Raw genomic sequence first — 21,202 nt, 5'->3', positions numbered from 1 at the left:
CTAAGAACTACAATGCTTATGTGGTATCAACACGGTGGATGTCTACATCTACATCTACATCCATACTCCGCAAGCCACCTGACAGTGTGTGGCGGAGGGTACCTTGAGTACCTCTATCGGTTCTCCCTTCTATTCCAGTCTCGTATTGTTCGTGGAAAAAAGGATTGTCGGTATGCCTCTGTGTGGGCTCAAATCTCTCTGATTTTATCCTCATGGTCTCTTCGCGAGATATACGTAGGAGGGAGCAATATACTGCTTGACTCTTCGGTGAAGGTATGTTCTCGAAACTTTGACAAAAGCCCGTACCGAGCTACTGAGCGTCTCTCCTGCAGAGTCTTCCAGTGGAGTTTATCTATCATCTCCGTAACGCTTTCGCGATTACTAAATGATCCTGTAACGAACCGCGCTGCTCTCCGTTGGATCTTCTCTATATCTTCTATCAACCCTATCTGGTACGGATCCCACACTGCTGAGCAGTATTCAAGCAGTGGGCGAACAAGCGTACTGTAACCTACTTCCTTTGTTTTCGGATTGCATTTCCTTAGGATTCTTCCAATGAATCTCAGTCTGGCATCTGCTTTACCGACGATCAACATTATATGATCATTCCATTTTAAATCACTCCTAATGCGTACTCCCAGATAATTTATGGTATTAACTGCTTCCAGTTGCTGACCTGCTATTTTGATAAAGGATCTATCTTTCTGTGTATTCGCAGCACATTACACTTGTCTACATTGAGATTCAATTGCCATTCCCTGCACCATGCGTCAATTCGCTGCAGATCCTCCTGCATTTCAGTACAATTTTCCATTGTTAAAACCTCTCGATACACCACAGCATCATCTGCAAAAAGCCTCAGTGAACTTCCGATGTCATCCACAAGGTCATTTATGTATATTGTGAATAGCAACGGTCCTATGACACTCCCCTGCGGCACAACTGAAATCACTCTTACTTCGGAAGACTTCTCTTCATTGAGAATGACATGCTGCGTCCTGTTATCTAGGACCTCCTCAATCCAATCACACAATTGGTCTGATAGTCCATATGCTCTTACTTTGTTCATTAAACGACTAAGGGGAACTGTATCGAACGCCTTGCGGAAGTCAAGAAACACGGCATCTACCTGGGAACCCGTGTCTATGGCCCTGTGAGTCACTTGGACGAATAGCGTGAGCTGGGTTTCACACGATCGTCTTTTTCGAAACCGATGCCGATTCCTACAGAGTAGATTTCTACTCTCCAGAAAAGTCATTATACTCGAACACAATACGTGTTCCAAAATTCTACAACTGATCGACGTTAGAGATATAGGTCTATAGTTCTGCACATCTGCTCGACGTCCCTTCTTGAAAACGGGGATGACCTGTGCCCTTTTCCAATCCTTTGGAACGCTACGCTCTTCTAGAGACCTACGGTACACCGCTGCAAGAAGGGGGGCAAGTTCCTTCGCGTACTCTGTGTAAAATTGAACTGGTATCCCATCAGGTCCAGAGGCCTTTCCTCTTTTGAGCGATTTTAATTGTTTCTCTATGCCTCTGTCGTCTATTTCGATATCTACCATTTTGTCATCTGTGCGACAATCCAGAGAAGGAACTACAGTGCAATCTTCCTCTGTGAAACAACTTTGGAAAAAGACATTTAGTATTTCGGCCTTTAGTCTGTCATCCTCTGTTTCAGTACCATTTTGGTCACAGAGTGTCTGGACACTTTGTTTTGATCCACCTACCGCTTTGACATAAGACCAAAATTTCTTAGGATTTTCTGCCAAGTCAGTACATAGAACTTTACATGTCCAGCACATAATGCCTTGCTTGCACGTCGTGTTCTGAACCGAAGGTATCCTGCCAGATGGATTGGTCGAGGAGGAACAGTTACTTGGCCTGCTAGGTCTCCTGATTTAAATCCTCTGGACTTTTTTCTTTGAATGCATTAAAGACGTTGTCCATCGCGATACTGCAACAACTCCAGAGGACATGCAGGAACGTATCGTGCTTGCTTGTAATTCTCTTCAGCAGACAACACTGGAAGCAGTAAATAATTCTTTCATTCAATGTATACACCAATGTATCGGTGTCAAGGGTCACCACTTTGAGCACTTTTGAATGTTCTACTCCTGGGCAATTGTACAGGAGAGTCAAAGTCAATTTTGTGTTATATTTTTACTTGGTTTTCATTTGTTTGCTGACAACACGAGCAAGTGGACGAGTTTGTGATCCCGGGCTCAAAGTCAGTGTTGTGTTGTGTAATTAATAACGTTATGTTTCAGTGAATGCTACACTGTGATAAATTTTTCAAGAGGTATTTAGGACAGGAAATTAATTACCGAGTAAAAAATACAGGGTGTCAATGTTGTGTTTTGTAATTAATAACGTTGTTTTTCAGTAAATGGTACACTGTGATCAATTTTTGAATAGGTTTTTAGGAGAGGAAACGAATTACCGAATAAAAAATACAGGGTGCTATTTATAAAAGTCATACTGATGTTCACATCTTTGTAAAAAATAGAGCTACAACGAAGGAAATCATGCTGACTGATGTCCCCCTGACAGCCGAAGAACATTTGCTTGAAACATTTTGTAATTTGCATCTGGACAAACAGTTATTTAAGGCGGTCAAGATAAATGGGACACCCTGTATACATTGTGATGTTACAAACATTCAGTGATAACAGAGAAGGATGAATGTATCAATTTGAGGTAAGGGTCTCTGGTCTGGAAACGAAAGAGTCGAAAGTTACTAGCGAGAACTATTCTGATACCTTTAACAGTGGAATACATGTACTAGTACTGTTGTTGCTAAGACTGTAGGGTAGGCAACTTTCGCAGGTGGTAGTACGGACTAAAACATGCAGAAATGTCCCAGTAAACATGAGCTCTAGAACGGATGCCTGAGGAGTAATGAACATTTGCTCATCTTCGCTACTGTGAAACACATCTCTATTTAACAAATGTTCATAGCTCTTAAGGTATGCATTTTAAACCCCATGTTTACTAGACATTTTTTCTTGTTTAGGTCCAGTCTACCACCTATGAAAATTGCTTACCCTACAACATTAACAACAACAGTACCAATATGTATAATCCACTATCAGAGGTATCAGAATGATTTTCGCTTACAACTTTCGGCTCACTCGTTTCCGGTACAAGGATCACTACCATTTATCCTTCTCTGTCATCCTTGAAAGTCAACATCCGGCCACGCCTTCAAATTAACGCGCCAAATCCGGCTAACCATAACAGCAGATCCCTCAAGTCGGGATTAATTCTTGGAAAGAGAGATTCTTATGACCCTTTCCCCGATAAATTTTAAAATTTTTCAACGTATTTTTCACTCATCTTACAGAATAAAAAATAATCTCAAGAATCAACTTTGTTGCGTTTTTCCGCAGTTCATCGCACACAACATACAACAAAATTTTCTACTGTAATTGAATGTAATGATTCAGAGCTGCGAATGCAGTAACTTGGAGGATAAGACTGCACAGTTTGGCAGATAGGCGTAGACAGTCTCACGATATGTGATGCATTTAAAATAACATCTTTTTATTTTCTTGAACACCGCAGTGACGCAGGCGAGTCTAGCGGCATCTTCTCCTGAGAGCTGAGAGCCTGCCGACAGCTAGTAGGTTCTCAGTGGTCGGTGTTATCAGTCCCGTTGTGAAAGGAAGCCTACGACGCTGGTCACCTCTGCTCTCTCTTCTTTGACATGAAACAGAAAACACAAACACAGTTAGGTACTTCAGTGCATTAATCACGCGCCATATAGCCTAATGTATACATCTAATACATCCGAGGCATAACTTAAAATAACACAGACACACCTAACGTCACTCAGCTCTCCATGAACGCAGTGCGCCTAAAAGTTGGAGCAGTTCAAAACGTACGATGGAGGTAATAGAACTGAATCACAGTTATCAGTGTATGAAGGAGAGAAAGTCATCTTTTTTAAAGCGAGTCCTGTTTTCGTTTCCTGGACATTTCTGCACCTTTTGAATGTGGACGCAACGCCCCGTTACAACCTTACTTTCACGTCTCTGTATACTTTCGAGTACTATCGAATTTTGGCCTTAGAACGACTTTGCGCTTCCAAATTCTTAGGTGCTAGTCAAGAAGTTGCAAGAAAGTGTAATGTAACACCTATAACAAGTGAAGGAAACCATTAAAATACACACACACACACACACACACACACACACACACACACACACACACACTAATTTTCATGGTATGGGGAGGACGCCGCTGACCTGAGTAGCTAACGTTGCCAACATACGTACCTCTAGGCAAGCTGTAATAGCGAGGATCTACACAACAATGAAGATTAGTTGTTACATTAACCTGTTTAATTATAAACAATCTGGTTATAGTAATCCGACTTTACACTTTGTGAAAATATTACATAAGTCATGTAAATTTCTTTACAAGTACCAAGAGGTAATACTGTCGCTTAGGGAAGAGCTTCGTTACTAAACAATCCTAGGATGCCACTCACTGTGGCTAGTAAATAATTTATGTATAAGGAGAGAATCTGTGGTTTTCCCTCCTTCCAGTTGAGCCTTTGGTTTTGATCACTACAGAGTCTGACAGCATCCAGCCTCCACCTATTGTCCCTTGAGGCTTTACTTGCCTACCTCGCCAGATGAACTTCGGGGACTAGATACAGCACTAAATTACCAGGCCTTCCTTTCATCAGCTGACGGTCACGATAAAGGAAAGATGTTGCTTTGAAACGTACTATTTTTACCCGCAGTTTTTGGAGACATTTGAATGGAGGACATATAGTGAGATTGTGATAGTTATTTAATTGTTCACTAGCTCATGTCGAGAATGAAAGTGATGGTCTAGAAGTTTCCGCGACCGGAGCGCTTACAAATTTCAGATAAGTACTAGTTATAGTTAAGGGACTGACGACTTCGCAGTTTGGTCCCTTTAACTCAAACAACTAACCAATGAAGCCCAGCCTACTAGCGATAGTTCTGGCTCGACTTGTGCAAGTTTCAGAGATTTAATTGCCCTACAGGCAACTGCTAGGGCAGAAACGAAATGTAAGACTGTAATGTAGAAGTGAGTTGTGCCTATGGGAGGCGTATGGCTCAGTACGCTTTTCTTTTCACAGGCTGAACATTAACAGACCCGAAAAACTGCAGGGACGGATTCCTGACTGGAAATAGAGGGAAAAAGGTCCTATGAACATGTGTCCGGGTATGCGACGTGGCCACGGTAGATGGCGCTGACCTACGACAGTTCCTCTGACTACGTACCGAGTGTTCCTTTTATGTTTCAGGCTGTGTGGCTTGTCTTCCTTACGCAATGCAGGCTGTGTCACTGATGCATCGCCCTGTAGTCAATACAATGGTCGGGTATTCATGTCTGGAACAAGCGAGATGGTTTGTATACGGCCTAGCAGACTGAAACGGTCGAGAGGCAGCACGGCTATACCAAAACAAGTACCCCCACAGACACCAACCACACCACACAACATTTCGAGCCCTTTCCGGGAGTTTGTGAGGTCATGGGTCCTTTCGGACAGAAGAAAGTGCAGGGAGACGGCGGTTTGAGCGTACACAGGATTTCGAACTTGTACTAGGGTTTGTCTCAGTATCCTGTATAACCCGATCCTGAAAATATGGTGTATGCACAGTCCACCGCCTCGTTGCACGTTCGTCTGTCTGACAGGACCCATGGTCACACAGGCGCCCAGAAAGGGCATGAAATGTTGTGTGATGTGGTTGGTGTCTGTGGGGGTACTTGTTTTGGTATAGCCGTGCTGCTTCTCGGCCTTTCCATCTACTTGGCCGTACACAAATACCGTCTCGGATTGTTACCGCCATGAATACCGAACCATTCTGCTATTTACGGTACGCTGCGTCACGGCACGTGGTCAGAGGAACTCATTCGTCAACGCGATCTACCTCGGCAGCGACACATTTCGAGACACATGTTCATAAGACTTTTTTCCTTCTTTTCCAGTAATGAATCCGTCCCTGCAGTTAGTCAGTTGTTTTAATGTTCACTCTGCAAGTGGGTGATTGTTGCTGTATGCAACAGGTGTATGGCATCTCATTGTGTCTTTCCACTAGTCGGTGATACAAAGCCCGTTTCCATTTGTGCAAAAAGTAACTAATTTGTATCATTTTTATCGTTGACGATTGACCCAGGAGTGTTGATCACACTTGCGTGAACAATGCTACTTCTTTTGCACAGCCGGCCGGAGTGGCCGAGCGGTTCTAGGCGCTACAGTCTGGAACCGCGCGACCGCTAAAGTCGCAGGTTCGAATCCTGCCTCGGGCATGGATGTGTGTGATGTCCTTAGGTTAGTTAGGTTTAAGTAGTTCTAAGTTCTAGGGGACTGATGTCCTCAGAAGTTAAGTCCCATAGTGCTCAGAGCCATTTGAGCCATTTTTTCTTTTGTACTTTTCATTCTGTACTCCAAGGAGTAGAGCGTCTGTTTCTCAAATGGTTCAAATGGCTCTGAGCACTATGGGACTTAACATCTATGGTCATCAGTCCCCTAGAACTTAGAACTACTTAAACCTAACTAACCTAAGGACATCACACAACAGCCAGCCATTACGATGCAGAGAAAATCCCTGACCCCGCCGGGAATCGAACCCGGGAACCCGGGCGTGGGAAGCGAGAACACTACCGCACGACCACGAGATGCGGGCGTCTGTTTCTCGTCCGACCCATTAAAGAGTCGCTGTTCTTTTCAGTCGATTATCACACTAACTGGTAGTGTGTCCACAGGCGCTCCAAATTGTGTACTCTGTTAACATCTTATTAACAGACAAGTCAGCTGCGACTATGTTTGTACTTCCTTCTGACGTCAGTATCTCCTAAGTTTTTTTTTTTCTTTTGTGTCTCGAATTCTTATTCTCTTACAAACCATTGCAGTAAGCGAGTCCGTCATAGTATTCGTGCTGGAAAACACTACGGTTCAGTAAAACTCACGTTTGTTGCACCAAGGCCAGGGTTTGGATCTTATTACAGAGGTATGATTTAGATTTTAGCGTATTGCAGCACTCTCTGCAGATGATTACTAAGACAAACTGTGTGGACGTTACAACTGCCTGCGTCAGGGATACGAAAATTGTGTAACATCACTGCGCTAAACTACTTTTCTCGTATTACGTAGACGCAGTTCTTCATATAACTTGTCTATATTCTCTGATGATACATGGAATTATAGTGTCAGAAGATCAAAGAACGATGTGCTTTGATAGTAATACGTACGCAGATTTCTGATTTATCCATTGAAATGATGTACCGAAATTATTATCATAAAAAAATGAAAATTTGTTTTTCACTTCTAACTCAGAAAGTAACATATTTAGATGTGGTCGTTGTTCCCGTGAATCACACTAGCATACTGCCTTACGAAAAATATCTGTCTTCAGTTGATTTGTATTTTGAATTAATTGTCAATTAAGGTGTTTTTGCACACACGTATTTAAGGTTTTCCAGTAATTTTACTGTCGGTATGTGTGTCATTACTGAAACTAACATAAAACATGAATTATTTTCGATACGTATGATCTAAGGCTCGTTCAGTGCAGAAAACGATAGAAGCATTATTGCGAATTCTTAAGGATGTAATCTGAGGATTGAGTGCAACTTTTTTCTCTGCATTCTTTTGCGAAACTCTCTACTGTTCGTTTTCAGGTGGTTCTTACTTGGTAGCAGAGGTGACGTGTCTGCTTCACGTTTTCAAATATTAGTGTTTCAAGGAATTTCTGTACACTACTTCGGTACATTTTACGATATTGATGTTAAGAACTTCGGTTTCTTTATATTTCCTTAGAAGAGACGCAAGCCAGAATATTGTCTTTCTGCATATTTTCTTACATGAAAATTGCCTGAATATTATATGTTGTAAATTTTTATGTTTACATGCAAGTTACTCACTCACGTAAGGCAGCATATTGTTACCCTTCGAAATCTATTTATGTACACTGGCGGAAAAAAACGCAACACCAGAAAGGAGCTGTGTTACATAAAGTTGGTAGGAGTATTTCTACATCTGAAAGATGCTGTAACGGTCTTGGGCGTTAGTTACCTACGAGATTGAACGTAGTGAGACAAAGATGCCATAATCAAAATTTGAGATCGTGTAATAGCGCTACAAGAAGTTGGATATTTCTTCTAAGATATTTCAGAAAGACTTGGCAGAAATGTAGCCACTGTAGATGACTGGAGGGAGTGGTTACGAGAATGTACGGTCGGAAGGGGTTCTGGACGGCCACCTGGCGCTACCAAGAGGGGAGACCATCATGTTTGGAGTATGGCTCTGGCACAAAGTATTGCATCTACAGCAGTAATCTGAGTAGCAGTTGGCACCACAGTGATACAGGGAACTGTTACAGATCGGTTACTTCAAGGACAAGACCGAGCCACGAGCTCTGAAGCGAGCATTTCACTGACACCAAACCACCGCCATTTGCTACTTCAACGGTGTCAAGCAAGAGCCTCATTAGAGAGGAAGATGGAGTCTGTTGTGTTTTCTCATGATAGCTGGTTCTGCCTCGGTGCCAGTGATGGCCATATGTTAGTTATAAGGACGCCAGTTGAGGGCTTGCAAGCAACCCGTCTGCGTGATAGACACACTGGACCGACTCCTGGATTTATGGTCTGGAGTGCGATTTCGCATAACAGCATGAGCACTCTCTTAGTCATCCCACGCATCCTGACTGCAAAGTTGTACGACAGTCTGATGACTCGACCTGTTGAACTGTCATTCAAGGACAGCCATCCAAGGGGTGTTTCCAAACAGGATAACACGCACTTAACGCTTTGGTAACCCAACATGCTCTACAATGTCGAAATGTTGCCTTGGCCTGCTAGACCACTACATTCATTTTCAGTGGCACACATACGGGACCTCATTGGACGACAATTCCAGCGTCATCCATACACAGATTTAAACGTCCCTGTATTGACTGATCAAGTGCAACGGTATGGAACTCCAACTCTCACGAACCGGCATCCAGCACTTGTACAACACAATGCATGCGCTTTTACACGCTTGCATTCTGGCAGTTATACAGGTTATTAACGTAGAAGCATTTCACATTTCCAATGGCTTATCACCCACTTACATTAACATGTGGTCTTGCAATGGTAATCACTCAAATACACAAATCGAAAAAAATTTTGCATCACCTCGGATCATAGAGCTCCGGAACCTGTACAGAAAATTGGAATACAGATCGACATAAACATCATTTCCGATCTTTTTATTACTCATGAAAACCACACATCGCATGTTTTATCGCCATACAGCGAGACCTACAGAGGTGATGGTACGGATTGCTGTAAACACTGGCACCTCTAATACCCAGTAGCACGTGCACTTGCATTGATCCATGCCTGTATTCGTCATGGCATACTATCCACAAGTTCACCAAAGCACTGTTGGTCCAGATTGTCCCACTCCTCAACGGCGATTCGGCTTAGATCCCTCAGAGTAGTTGGTGGGTCACGTCGTCCATAAACAGCCTTTTCCAATCTACCCCAGGCATGATCGATAGGGTTCTTGTCTGGAGAACATGCTGGTCACTCTAGTCGAGTCATGTCGTTATCTTCCACCTTGCTGCACTCGCTGGACTGTGTGCCTAAGGCGTTCAGCCTCATTGGGTTGCCTCCAAGATGTGCACGATGGGGGCGCGAATTGTCGTCCATGAAAACGAATGTCTTGCCAATATGCTGCTGATATGGTTGCACTATCGGTCGGAGGATGGCATTCACGTATCGTACAGCAATTACGGCGCCTTCCATGACCACCAGCGGCATACGTCGGCCCCACATAATGCCACCATAAAATAGCAGGGAACCTCCACATTGCTGCACTCGCTGGACAATGTGTCTGAGGCGTTCAGCATCATTGGGTTGCCTCCAAACACGTCTCCAATGAATGTCTGGTTGGAGGCACATGCGACACTCATCGGTGAAGAGAACGTGATGCCAATCCTGAGCGGTCCATTCGGCATGTTGTTGGGCCCATCTGTACCGCACTGCATGGCGTCGTGGTTGCAAAGATGGACCTCGCCATGGACGCCGGTAGTAAAGTTGCACATCATGCAGCCTACTGCGCGCAGTTTGAGTCGTAACACGACGTCCTGTGACTGCACGAAAAGCATTATTCAACATGGTGGCGTTGCTCCTCCGAGCCATAATCGGTAGGTAGCGCTCATCCACTGCCATTGGGCGGCCTGAGCGAGGCATGCCATCGACTGTTCCTGTCTCTCTGTATCTCCTCCATGTCCGAAAAGCATCGCTTTGGTTCACTCCGAGACGCCTGAACACTGCCCTTTTTGATAGCCCTTGCTGGGTCAAAGTAACAATGCGGACGCGATCGAACCGCGGTACTGACCGTCTAGGCATGGTTGAACTACATACAACACGAGCCGTGTAGCTCCTTCGTGGTGGAAGGACTGGAACTGATCGGCTGTCGGACCCCGTCAGTCTAATAAGCGCTGCTCATGCATAGTTGTTTACTTCTTTGGGCAGGTTTAGTGACATCTATGATCAGTCAAAGGGACTGTGTCTGTGATACAATATCCACAGTCAACGTCTATCTTTAGGAGTTCTTGGAGCTACTGTGATGTAAAACTTTTTTTGATGTGTGTATGTTACCTGGACAAGTGTATTCCCGAATTGATTACTCTACATTAATTATTTGTTGATGTTGCAATTTTTTCACGTCTGTGTAGTAAACCATAAATTTCTGGAATTGAACTAAAAAAATTTTCTGTACTGTATATTTTTTCCTTTACGAGTTTTCTAAATCTGTGCAATGGTTTTGTACAGTTGGCGGGAGGCAGTTCAGGAAGCAGTTCCCAGAAGCTGCAGTGAGCACGCCAGCCTGTTCAGCGGTGTTGGAGGGGCACTGGACATGCTGTGCGCTTACCAAGCAACGATGTTCGTCTGGATACCACGTAAGATCATTTTTCCTGATATACTCTACGTGAAAACATAACCCAGACAGCGACAAGTAGCATTTTTTTCTTTCCTTCACACTTATACATCATAGCACTTGCTTTATCCTCATCTCCTCTTCCTCCATCTGTTACTACCACTACTACTACGACACTACTACTAGTGGTATTACTACTTCTGAATTCTTTTGCACCATTCTTTTGTACAAGGTGCAGCCAAATGAAAACGAGACAGATGGAAGTTTGTGTGTACCTCTTCGTCCGAAGCAAATCGATGGTCATGAATGTGGCACCAAAAGTATGAAAATCGCATGCTGAGAGATTGGGACTGTATGGAGGCTGTATGATTTCCCAGAGAAAGTTCGTCGCACAGTGGGATAAATGTTTTAACAGTTATGCCGATTACATTCGAAATAATAAACAATCTACTTATTTTTTCCATCTGTCTCGTTTTCAGTTTACCGCCCTTTGTATTTCAGCGGGGAACAAGCTCTTACGGATTACATCACGTGTTCTATACTTCCTCTAAAGCCTTGCAATTAGCCAGCTTAATTTTATGTTTAATAATTAATTTTTATTTTTCTTGTTAACTTGCTAACCGGTGTAAAGTGGTCTCGTTTGTCTTCCTTTGTATTGATCTAGTTTTACTGTCCATCTTGTGAAATGTTTGTATTTGCTTTTAAAGGTCGGCATGTTGTCCAGAGTAATTACAAGGTATACTAACTCACTTGTAAGAGACATCAAAATCCGCACCATGGTTTACTGAATCTTAGCTTCATTGATGTTCGATGACTTAGCAAGCGTATGCCAAGACTAGAAATCCAATGGTTTGCTGTTCAAACCCAGATAGTTGAACAATTTTTTTCTTTCCTACGTTATGGCGTGCTGCACAAGTTCAGGTTCGACTTTAAACACTTGATCCCTGTGCAACTAAAATCGGAGTAATGGATGGACAACCCATCCACTACATTAGAGTTCGTTGCAAACTTAATCTTCTCGCCAGTGACTGCTATAGTTTTAACTACTATCACTTCTGAGTGTTAATTAATGCAGCATGCGACTTTATTAGGAGTTACTGTAACCGAAAGTGAGGAAGATATCACCTGCTATAAGGACAGCAAAAATTTATGGCGAAGAATGATATAGAATACGAAATAGGTGGAAATGGAGAGCAAGAAACAGAAAGTAGTGACTTACTAATGGTAAGAATTAGTGAACAGCTAACTAAAGAAAGACAGAAATTGGTTATTTTGAAATTAAGCTTGCAAAAGATATTCGAGGGAAGGGGGACACGGAAAGTCGTTGAATATGCAAAGAAAACTGTCTTCAGCAAAATTGCTATACTGGTACAAAATATTGTCACAGAAATGAAGGAATGTTTCTGAAACTGAACTTTCAGAGAACAGTGTGTTAAGGAAGGGAGAAGTGGACCGTGGGAAACCAGAAAAGAAACATGAAACCTGTGAAACGTTATGCTACAGAAGAATGTTAATAATTAGGCGTACAGATGTGGTGCTATATGGGTGGTGTAAGAATAGACAAAGGAAGGAAGAAATATATATTGGAAAGTCTACGAGAAGAAGGTGCTGGATAACGGGAGATGTGCTAAGGCACTCAGGAATAATCAACGGAACACTGGTGGTACACACGGAGAGAAAAAATGGAAAGGGTAGGGGAAAATTGGACGTCTAAACAAGGTTATCGAAGACTTAGGTGCAGTAGGTGTGGAGTGATAAAAATATTGGCACAGTACAGGAAGAGATGGAGAATGTAATCGAACTAGTCGAAAACCTAATGGCTATAAGGATTGGTAGGAAATAATAAGAAAAAAAGAAAAAAAAAGAAGTACTCACGCCAAGACGTTATGTCTGTTGGAACTCGCTAGCACATCTGACACTTAGATAGAAAGCTGCATTTAAAATAGAGAGCCTGAACCTAGCTGACGTGAATGGCATGCAACTGCAATTTTTCTGTCACGTTGGCTACGCCCGTACTATGTACTGTCATATTTCGCAGTGTGTTTTCCTCACCAGTATCGTTTGTAATTAGTGTTCAGTTGAGTATCGTTGTAAGGACACGAAATACTATGCACTGAGCTCTGCATACATACAGCTTATAGAGCTGATTGAGCATTTCGTCAAGTTTGTGATCATATGAACGGTGAGGCATAAGGAGCAACATCTCTTTGACTACTAGCTAAGTAAGATTTCATATAAGCTATTATTCTAAAAATGGCGCATTTCCGCTGAAGCGTTTTTAAGGACCATATACACTGAAGAGCCAAAGAAACTGGTACACCTACCTAATATCGTGTAGGGTCCTCGAGAACGCAGAAGTGCCGCAGAACGACGTGGCATGGACTCGACTAATGTTGAAGTAGTGCTGCAGGGAACTGACACCATGGATGTTGGAGAGCTGTCCAAACATCCGTAAGAGTACGAAGGGGTGGAGTTCTCTTCTGAGCAGCACGTTGCAAGACATCCCATATATGGTCGATAATGTTCATGTCTGGGGAGTTTGATGGCCAGCGGAAGTGCTTAAACTTAGAAGAGAGTTCCTGGAGCCAGTCTGTAGCAATTCTTAACGTGTGGGGTGTCGCCTTGTCCTGCTGGAATTGCCCAAGTCCGTCGAAATGCACAATGGACATGAATGCGTGCAGGTGATCAGACAGGATGCTTGCGTACGTGTCACCTGTCAGAGTCGTATCTAAACGTATCAGAGGTACCATATCACCCCAACTGCACAAGCCCCACACCACATATTTTGACCTGGGCGCGTATGACCTCAGTTGTTTTTGCGCCCTAAAACAAAATTAACAAACAATTAGAGCCTCTACCATCTTGAACAGTCCCCTGCTGACACGCAGGGTCCATGGATTCACGAGGTTGTTTCCATACTCGTACACGTCCATCCGCTTTATACAATTTGAAACGAGACTCATCCGACCAACAACATGTTTCCAGTCATCAACAGTCCAACGTTGGAGTTGACGGGCCCAGGCCAGGCGTAAAGCTTTGTGTCGTGCGGTCACTAAGGGTGTACGAGCGGGCCTTCGGCTTCGAAAGCCCATATCGATGATGTTCCGTTGATTGGTTCACACGCTGACGCTTGTTGATGGCCCAGAATTGAAATCTGCAGCAATTTGCGGAAGGGTTGCACCTCCATCACGCTGAACGATTCTCTTCAGTAGTCGTTAGTCCCTTTCTTGCAGGATCATTTTCCGGCCGCAGCGATGTCTTAGATTTGATGTTTTATCGGATTCCTGATATGCATGGTACACTCGTGAAACGGTCGTATGGAAAAATCCCCCACATCATCGCTATCTCTGAGGTGCTGTGTCCCATCACTCGTGCGCCGACTATAACACCACATTCAAACTCACTTAAATCTTGATAACCTCCCATTGTAGCAGTAGTAACACAGTTAACAACTGGGCCAGAGAGTTGTTGTCTTATATAGGGGTTGCCGACCGCAGCGCCGTATTCTGCGTGTTTATATATATCTGTATTTGAATACGCGTGCCTACACAGTTTCTTTGACGCTTCAGTGTATATACAGAGTGTTTCAAAGTCTTTGCATCAAACGTCTACAGGTGATAGATCACCTCCTGGGGAATAACTTTTGTTAGAAACAAATTGTTCGCTGACGCTTCTCGGCGACCCTGGGCGTCCTCTTGTATTGGTTATGCACCTGAGAGGCGCAAGGTGTATGCACTGTGCAGCATGCGTATGCTCTGAGTGTTGCCTATAATTCAATCATATGCTCCGTTTGAAAGGGGACAGGCCTGGTAAAATTAAAGTTACTGATTCGCATCTAAAATACCTTTCTCCTCTTAGAGACACTCATCCTTAAGGTTTTCTTATCGACAATCATTTTATTAATTTACTGGGGTCGATAGTATACATCATACCAGGATAGGTGTAATCTTGTCGTCCCGGGACCGGCGAAAACTAAAGGATGCCTAGCGTCTCCTGGCAGCGTCTGCGAATATTCCGTCTCTAACGGAAGTTATTCATCCTGATGTGATCTATCACCCCTAGATATTTGATGCAAAGACTTCGAAACACCCTACGTAGGGCTATATGTTATAAACTGGTTTTCCTTTTATTGTAACTCCATTCTTCGAAGGATGTGATGCAGAGATGAAAAGACGCAGTTTATATGAAGAGGATAGCGTTACAGAGAACAATGACGAAGATAGTAATGGCAGCGAGTTAATATTAAGGGTGTTGTATTGTCAGAGGCAAAAATGGTTTACTTGCAAACCTTGATAGTACTACTCTAATATCCCACGTATGTTCACTTTTCTGACAGTGATACCTTAAATTGGGCATCAAAAGCATGGTATAATACTCAATTGAAGAAATCAATATGTTCAGTACTTCGAAAGCAAAACCAAATCTTAGGAACTGCACAGATTTTAAAAATGAGTGAATGTCTCAACAGACGGAACGAAACAACTAAAAACGAATGTCACATTTACTCCTTCGTTCTGCGTCTTTTGTAATAATTAAACTGCAGAGGCCAGATACAGGGCTGCAGACAGGCGAGCACTGCGCGCTGCTCTCCGTGCAGCGGCCTTTGCCCGCATTTTGGAAGGAACGAAAATTACTCTCTAATGTACCGTCGACAACGAGGTCATTAGAAACGGAACCCAAACTCGGATTAACGAAGGATGGGGGAGGAAATCGACTGTGGTCTTTCAAAGAAACCATGCCGACATTTGCCTTAGGCGATTTACGGAAAAGCTGATTAGTATGGCCGGACGGGAATTCGAACCGTCGTCCTTCCAAAAGCTACTCTGCTTTTACGGCCTACAGCATGTATGTAGCTGTTCTGCTTGTGATATCTATACAGGGTCTCGTGTACAGCTCTGCAACACTTAACATATTGCGAACTACGGAAGCCGACCGGGAACTTTCATGTTATACGTCACTGTTTGTTTGCATTACGTAAATTAAAATTTCAGTGTCAGCTTCTAATTTTGGGGTAATCGGTATTTTCTCACCTATAGTAAACAGTAAAAATATACTAGGAAAACAAACATTTATATCTTTTTATGGAAAAAAATAGAAATTGTTCAGCGTTGTTCTAGTGACAGAAGACAAAGAAGTGAGGATTCTTATACTATCACTCATTCCATAGTGAGGCGCGTAGATCTTAGTTTTCTGGTAAAACCACAGAAGGTAGTGGTAAAAGCAGGTGGACAGGCGGAAGAGAAATATCGAATGCGGCAACTGTTAGATGATACTAGGGACCATCCAATAATTCCTCTATCTAGGCCGCAGAAGAAGACAGATGTACTATGAGAAGTCGTTCGTACAAAAAGCAGCGGTGTTAGCTGAATACTGTTGTTGAGCACACTGTTGCCTGACGACTTTATTGTGTACAGTCATGAATTTCAGACGATAATCTATCATTCAGTAATGAATTATCTGTTTATTTAAAGCTCCAAGTGGCGTCAAGAGAATCGCGCGACTGCTACGGTCGCAGGTTCGAATCCTTTCTCGGGCATGAATGTGTGTGATGTCCTTAGGTTAGTTAGGTTTAAGTAGTTCTAAGTTCTAGGGGACTGATGACCACCAATGTTAAGTCCCATAGTGCTCAGAGCCATTTGAACCATTTTTTTTATTGTGACGAGCCAGTTGCTCGGCCTCCATTGACCAGACGTTTTCAGTTGGTGAGAGATCTCGAGAATGTGCTGGCCAAGGCAGCAGTCGAACATTTTCTGTATCCAGAAAGGCCCGTACACGACCTGCAATATGCGGTCGTGCATTATCCTGCTGAAATGTAGGGTTTCGCAGGGATCGAATGAAGGGTAGAGCCACGGGTCGTAGCACATCTGAAATGTAACGTACACTGTTCAAAGTGCCGTCAATGCGAACAAGAAGTGACCGAGACGTCTAACCAATGGCACCCCATACCATCACGCCGGGTGATACGCCAGTATGTGCGATGACGAATACACGCTTCCAATGTGCGTTCACCGCGATGTCGCCAAACACGGATGCGACCATCATGATGCTGTAAACAGAACCTGAATTCGTCCGAAAAAATGACGTTTTGCCTTTCGTGCACCCAAGTTCGACGTTGAGTACACCATCGCAGGCGCTCCTGTCTGTGATGCAGCGTCAAGGGAAAGAGCAGCCATGGTCTCCGAGCTGATAGTCCATGTTGCTGCAAACGTCGTCTAACTGTTCGTGCAGATGGTTGTTGTCTTGCAAACGTCCCCATCTGTTGACTCAGGGATTGAGACGTGGCTACACGATCCGTTACAGCCATGCCGATAAGATGCCTGTCATCTCGATTGCTAGTGATACGAGGCCGTTGGGACACAGCACGGCGTTCCGTATTACCCTCCTGAACCCACCGATTCCATAGTCTGCTAACAGTCTTTGGATCTCAACCACCGCGAGCAGCAATGTCGCGATACTATAAACCACAATCGCGATAGGCTACAATCAGACCTTTATCAAAGTCGGAAACGTGATGGTACGCATTTCTCCTTCTTACACGAGGCATCACAACAACGTTTCATCAGGCAACGCTGGTCAACTGCTGTTTGTGTATGAGAAATCGGTTGGAAACTTTCCTCATGTCTGCACGTTGTAGGTGTCGCCACCGGCGCCAACCTTGTGTGAATACTCTGAGAAGCTAATCATTTGCATATCACAGCATCTTCTTCCTGTCGGTTAAATTTAAATTAATAGCACGTCATCTTCGTGGTGTGGCAATTTTAATGGCCAATAGTGTACTGAAATGCGAGAAAAGGCTGTTGTATCATGCATTACGTTTTAACTTATTATTTCTTTGCCACTAACTCTATTCGCAATCCTTTTCGCAGACAGTAGGCACATTTACCACTGGATGTACCAGCTAAATTATATCATTGTACAGGACGTGCTTCAGACGATACAACGTCATGAACATTAAACTGCTTGAAATTGAAAATGCAGGGCGACCTTCGCTGGACATACGGGTGGTATATATTTCCAGATACACGTGAAATGTGTTAAATATGAGTGACAATATGTTTGACATGTGCGAGCGCGAGCAACGCCAGGGGTAAAAAGCTCATCCTAAAGCGTTGGAACGATTTCTAACAAATTTGGTACACATTTAAGTTACAGTCTAGAAGGAAATACTGTAGGGGTAAGAACTACCAGCTTCCTATTGGGGAGAGCGGGATAACGTGAAGAGAGAAGGGAGGACGAGGAGGTGGACAGACAACGAGGCTGAAGGAGGAGACGGGCACGGATAGGATGGGGAGGAAAGAGGAAGAGATGGACAGAGACGGGGGGAGGAAGAGACAGGCAGAGAGATGAAGACGAGGAGATGAACAGACAGAGGGGGAGGAGGAAGTAGATAGAGAAAGGTAAGAGAAGGAAATTGGAAAGGAAGAAATGGACACATGAAGGAAAGGGGAGGAGATGAACAGGGTGAGGGGGAGCAGGAGATGGTTAGAGAGAGGGAGGAGAAGATGGACAGAATGGGGGTGGAGAAGGTGGACAGAGAGAGGTGTGATAGAAATGTACAGAGAGAGAGGGAAGGAGGATGTGAACTAAAGGAAGACTGGAACAAATATACATTCGAGTAACACCGGATACTCGCATACTATATTATATTTCGGACTATGAGCCTGATGATAACTTTCGAGTAACTAGTGTAAATGGGAAAGGAGAAGGGCGAGTGACACTGCTATCGGGCTACCTCTGCCCCACTGCCTGTGCTAATTTGCTGAAGATGCAGAATATAGATAGATCCGTCCTCACGTTGCGCAGAGTTTCGTAGCATTCGTGTCGAACGCATCCGACCCCATTGAGAACTGCTGGAGATAACGAAGGCGGTCCCGTAGCGAGGGAAGGGTCGCTGGCGGCCGCAGATGAAGTCTGCAGTCTGCGTTGAGGCGGAGCGGCGGCGGAGGCAGGGGCGGCGTCGCCGGCGACGACTGCGGAAGTGGGACCGTGGCGGCGCTGCGGCCGGAATAGTTTTAGTTGCGGCCGTGATCCCTGAATGGGCGCCTGCAAACGAGCGTCCGCCAGCCGGCAACTTGGCGCGCTCCTTCGCCTTGCGAGTTGGCGCTACTTGGGGATGAGCGGTCGCCGGATAAGCCGCGCGCGCCGGATTAATGAGCCAAACTCGGCCCGGCCGTGGATTACGCTGCGCCAACTCCGCCGTTCCTCTGGCGTAGCGCGGGCATGCCAAGAAGCCGCCCGGCCCGGCTGACGCAGCGCCGCCTCGTCTTTGCTGCGGATTGCCGGCCGCCCTCCTTCCACCTTACTGAATGCGACACCGCCACTAAGAAACTTGCTGCATTCCTGATTAACTCGCGTTATATAACCCCCCACCCTTCGCACGCACACATACGCAGCGTATTTCAGTCTTTTCAGTAAACGTCTGTTGTCTTGGTCTTCAGTCCAGAGACTGGTTTGAGGCAGCGCTCCTTGCTACTCTATCCTGTGCACGCTTCTTCATCTCCCAGAACCTACTGCAACGCACATCCTTCTGAATCTGTTTAGTGTATTCATCTCTTGGTCTCCCTCTACGATGCTGCCCCCAATACTAAATTTGTGATCCCTTGATGCCTCAGAATATGTCCTACCAACCGATCCCTTCTTCTGGTCAATTTGTGCCACAAACTCCTCTTCTCCCCAATTCTACTCACTACCTTCTCATTAGTTGTCTGATCCACCCACCTAATCTTCAGTATTCTTCTGTAGCACCACATCTCGAAAGCTTCTATTCTCTTGTTGTCCAAACTATTTATCGTCCACGTTTCACTTCCATACATGGCTACACTCCAAACATATACTTTCAGAAACGACTTCCTGACGCTTAAATCAATACTCGATGTTAACAATTTTCTCTTCTTCAGAAAAGCTTTCCTTACCATTACCAGTCTACGTTTTATATCCACTCTACTTCCACCATCGTGAGTTACTCTGCTCCCCAAATAGCAAAACACATTTACTACTTCAAGCGTCTCATGCTGTTGTTGTTGTCTTCAGTCCTGAGACTGGTTTGATGCAGCTCTCCATGCTACTCTATCCTGTGCAAGCTTCTTCATCTCCCAGTATGTACTGCAACCTACATCCTTCTGAATCTGTTTAGTGTACTCATCTCTTGGTCTCCCTCTACGATGCTGCCCTCCAATACTAAATTTGTGATCCCTTGATGCCTCGGAATATGTCCTACCAACCGATCCCTTCTTCTGGTCAATTTGTGCCACAAACTCCTCTTCTCCCCAATTCTATTCACTACCTCCTCATTAGTTATGTGATCTACCCACCCAGTCTTCAGTACTGTTCTGTAGCACCACATCTCGAAAGCTTCTATTCTCTTGTTGCCCAAACTATTTATCGTCCACCTTTCACTTCCATAGATGGCTACACTCCAAACAAATAGTTTCAGAAACGACTTCCTGACACTTTAATCTATACTCGATGTTAACAAATTTCTCTTCTTCAGAAACGCTTTCCTTGCCATTGCCAGTCTACATTTTATATCCTCTCTAGTTCGACCATCGTGAGTTATTTTGTTCCCCAAATAGCAAAACTCCTTTACTACTTTAAGCGTCTCATTTCCTAATCTAATTCCCGCAGCATCACCCGATTTAATTCGACTACATTCCATTATCCTCGTTTTGCTTTTGTTGATGTTCATCTTATATCCTCCTTTCAGGACACTGTCCATTCATCTAGGGGTGACAAATCACGTCACAGGGAACAACGTTTGTTAGGGACAAAATATTCGCCAACGTTTCTCGGCGATTCTACGCGTCATGTAAGACTGGTTATGCCCCTGAGAGACGACAGACCGTACGCGTTCTGTTGCAGTCGTATGCAGTGTGTGTTGGCCATCACCCAGTCATCCATTCCGAATGAAAGGCAGTAGGCCGAGCAAAACTGGAGTTTCTCATTCGCTTCTAAAACATCTTTCTCCTCTTAGGAACATTCGTTCTTGCTGAAAATCACTCAATTAATTTTTCGAGGTATTAGTATGCCACACACCTAATTAGAGGACAGTGCTGTTTTGGTGATATCTCGACAACTAATGCTCAGCAATGCTCAACGACGGCTAACGTTGCTAGAAAGCGCCAACGAACATATTGTACAAAAATGGTTCAAATGACCCTGAGCACTATGGGACTTAACATCTGAGGTTATCAGTCCTTTAGAACCACTTAAACCTAACTAGTCTAAGAACAACACACACATCCATGCCCGAGGCAGGATTCGAACCTGCGACCGTAGGGGTCGCGGG

At 44.2% G+C, this 21,202-nt stretch overlaps 1 protein-coding gene across 1 annotated transcript in view; it reads left to right on the top strand.

Moving 5' to 3' along the window:
• The window catches only part of LOC126475848 (uncharacterized), a 364,609-nt gene that overhangs the window by 179,845 nt on the left and 163,562 nt on the right, over positions 1 to 21,202 (top strand). The window contains exon 4 of the mRNA XM_050103500.1: positions 10,812 to 10,939. Within this exon, the coding sequence (XP_049959457.1) occupies positions 10,812 to 10,939 (128 nt within the window). The remainder of the gene's footprint in view (positions 1 to 10,811; positions 10,940 to 21,202) is intronic.

The sequence above is a fragment of the Schistocerca serialis genome, chromosome 1, assembly GCF_023864345.2.
Source record: "Schistocerca serialis cubense isolate TAMUIC-IGC-003099 chromosome 1, iqSchSeri2.2, whole genome shotgun sequence".
Classification (NCBI taxonomy): Eukaryota; Metazoa; Arthropoda; class Insecta; order Orthoptera; family Acrididae; genus Schistocerca; species Schistocerca serialis.
The sequence above is the reverse complement of the archived record's forward strand: the minus strand, read 5'-3'. Positions and strand labels throughout refer to the sequence as shown.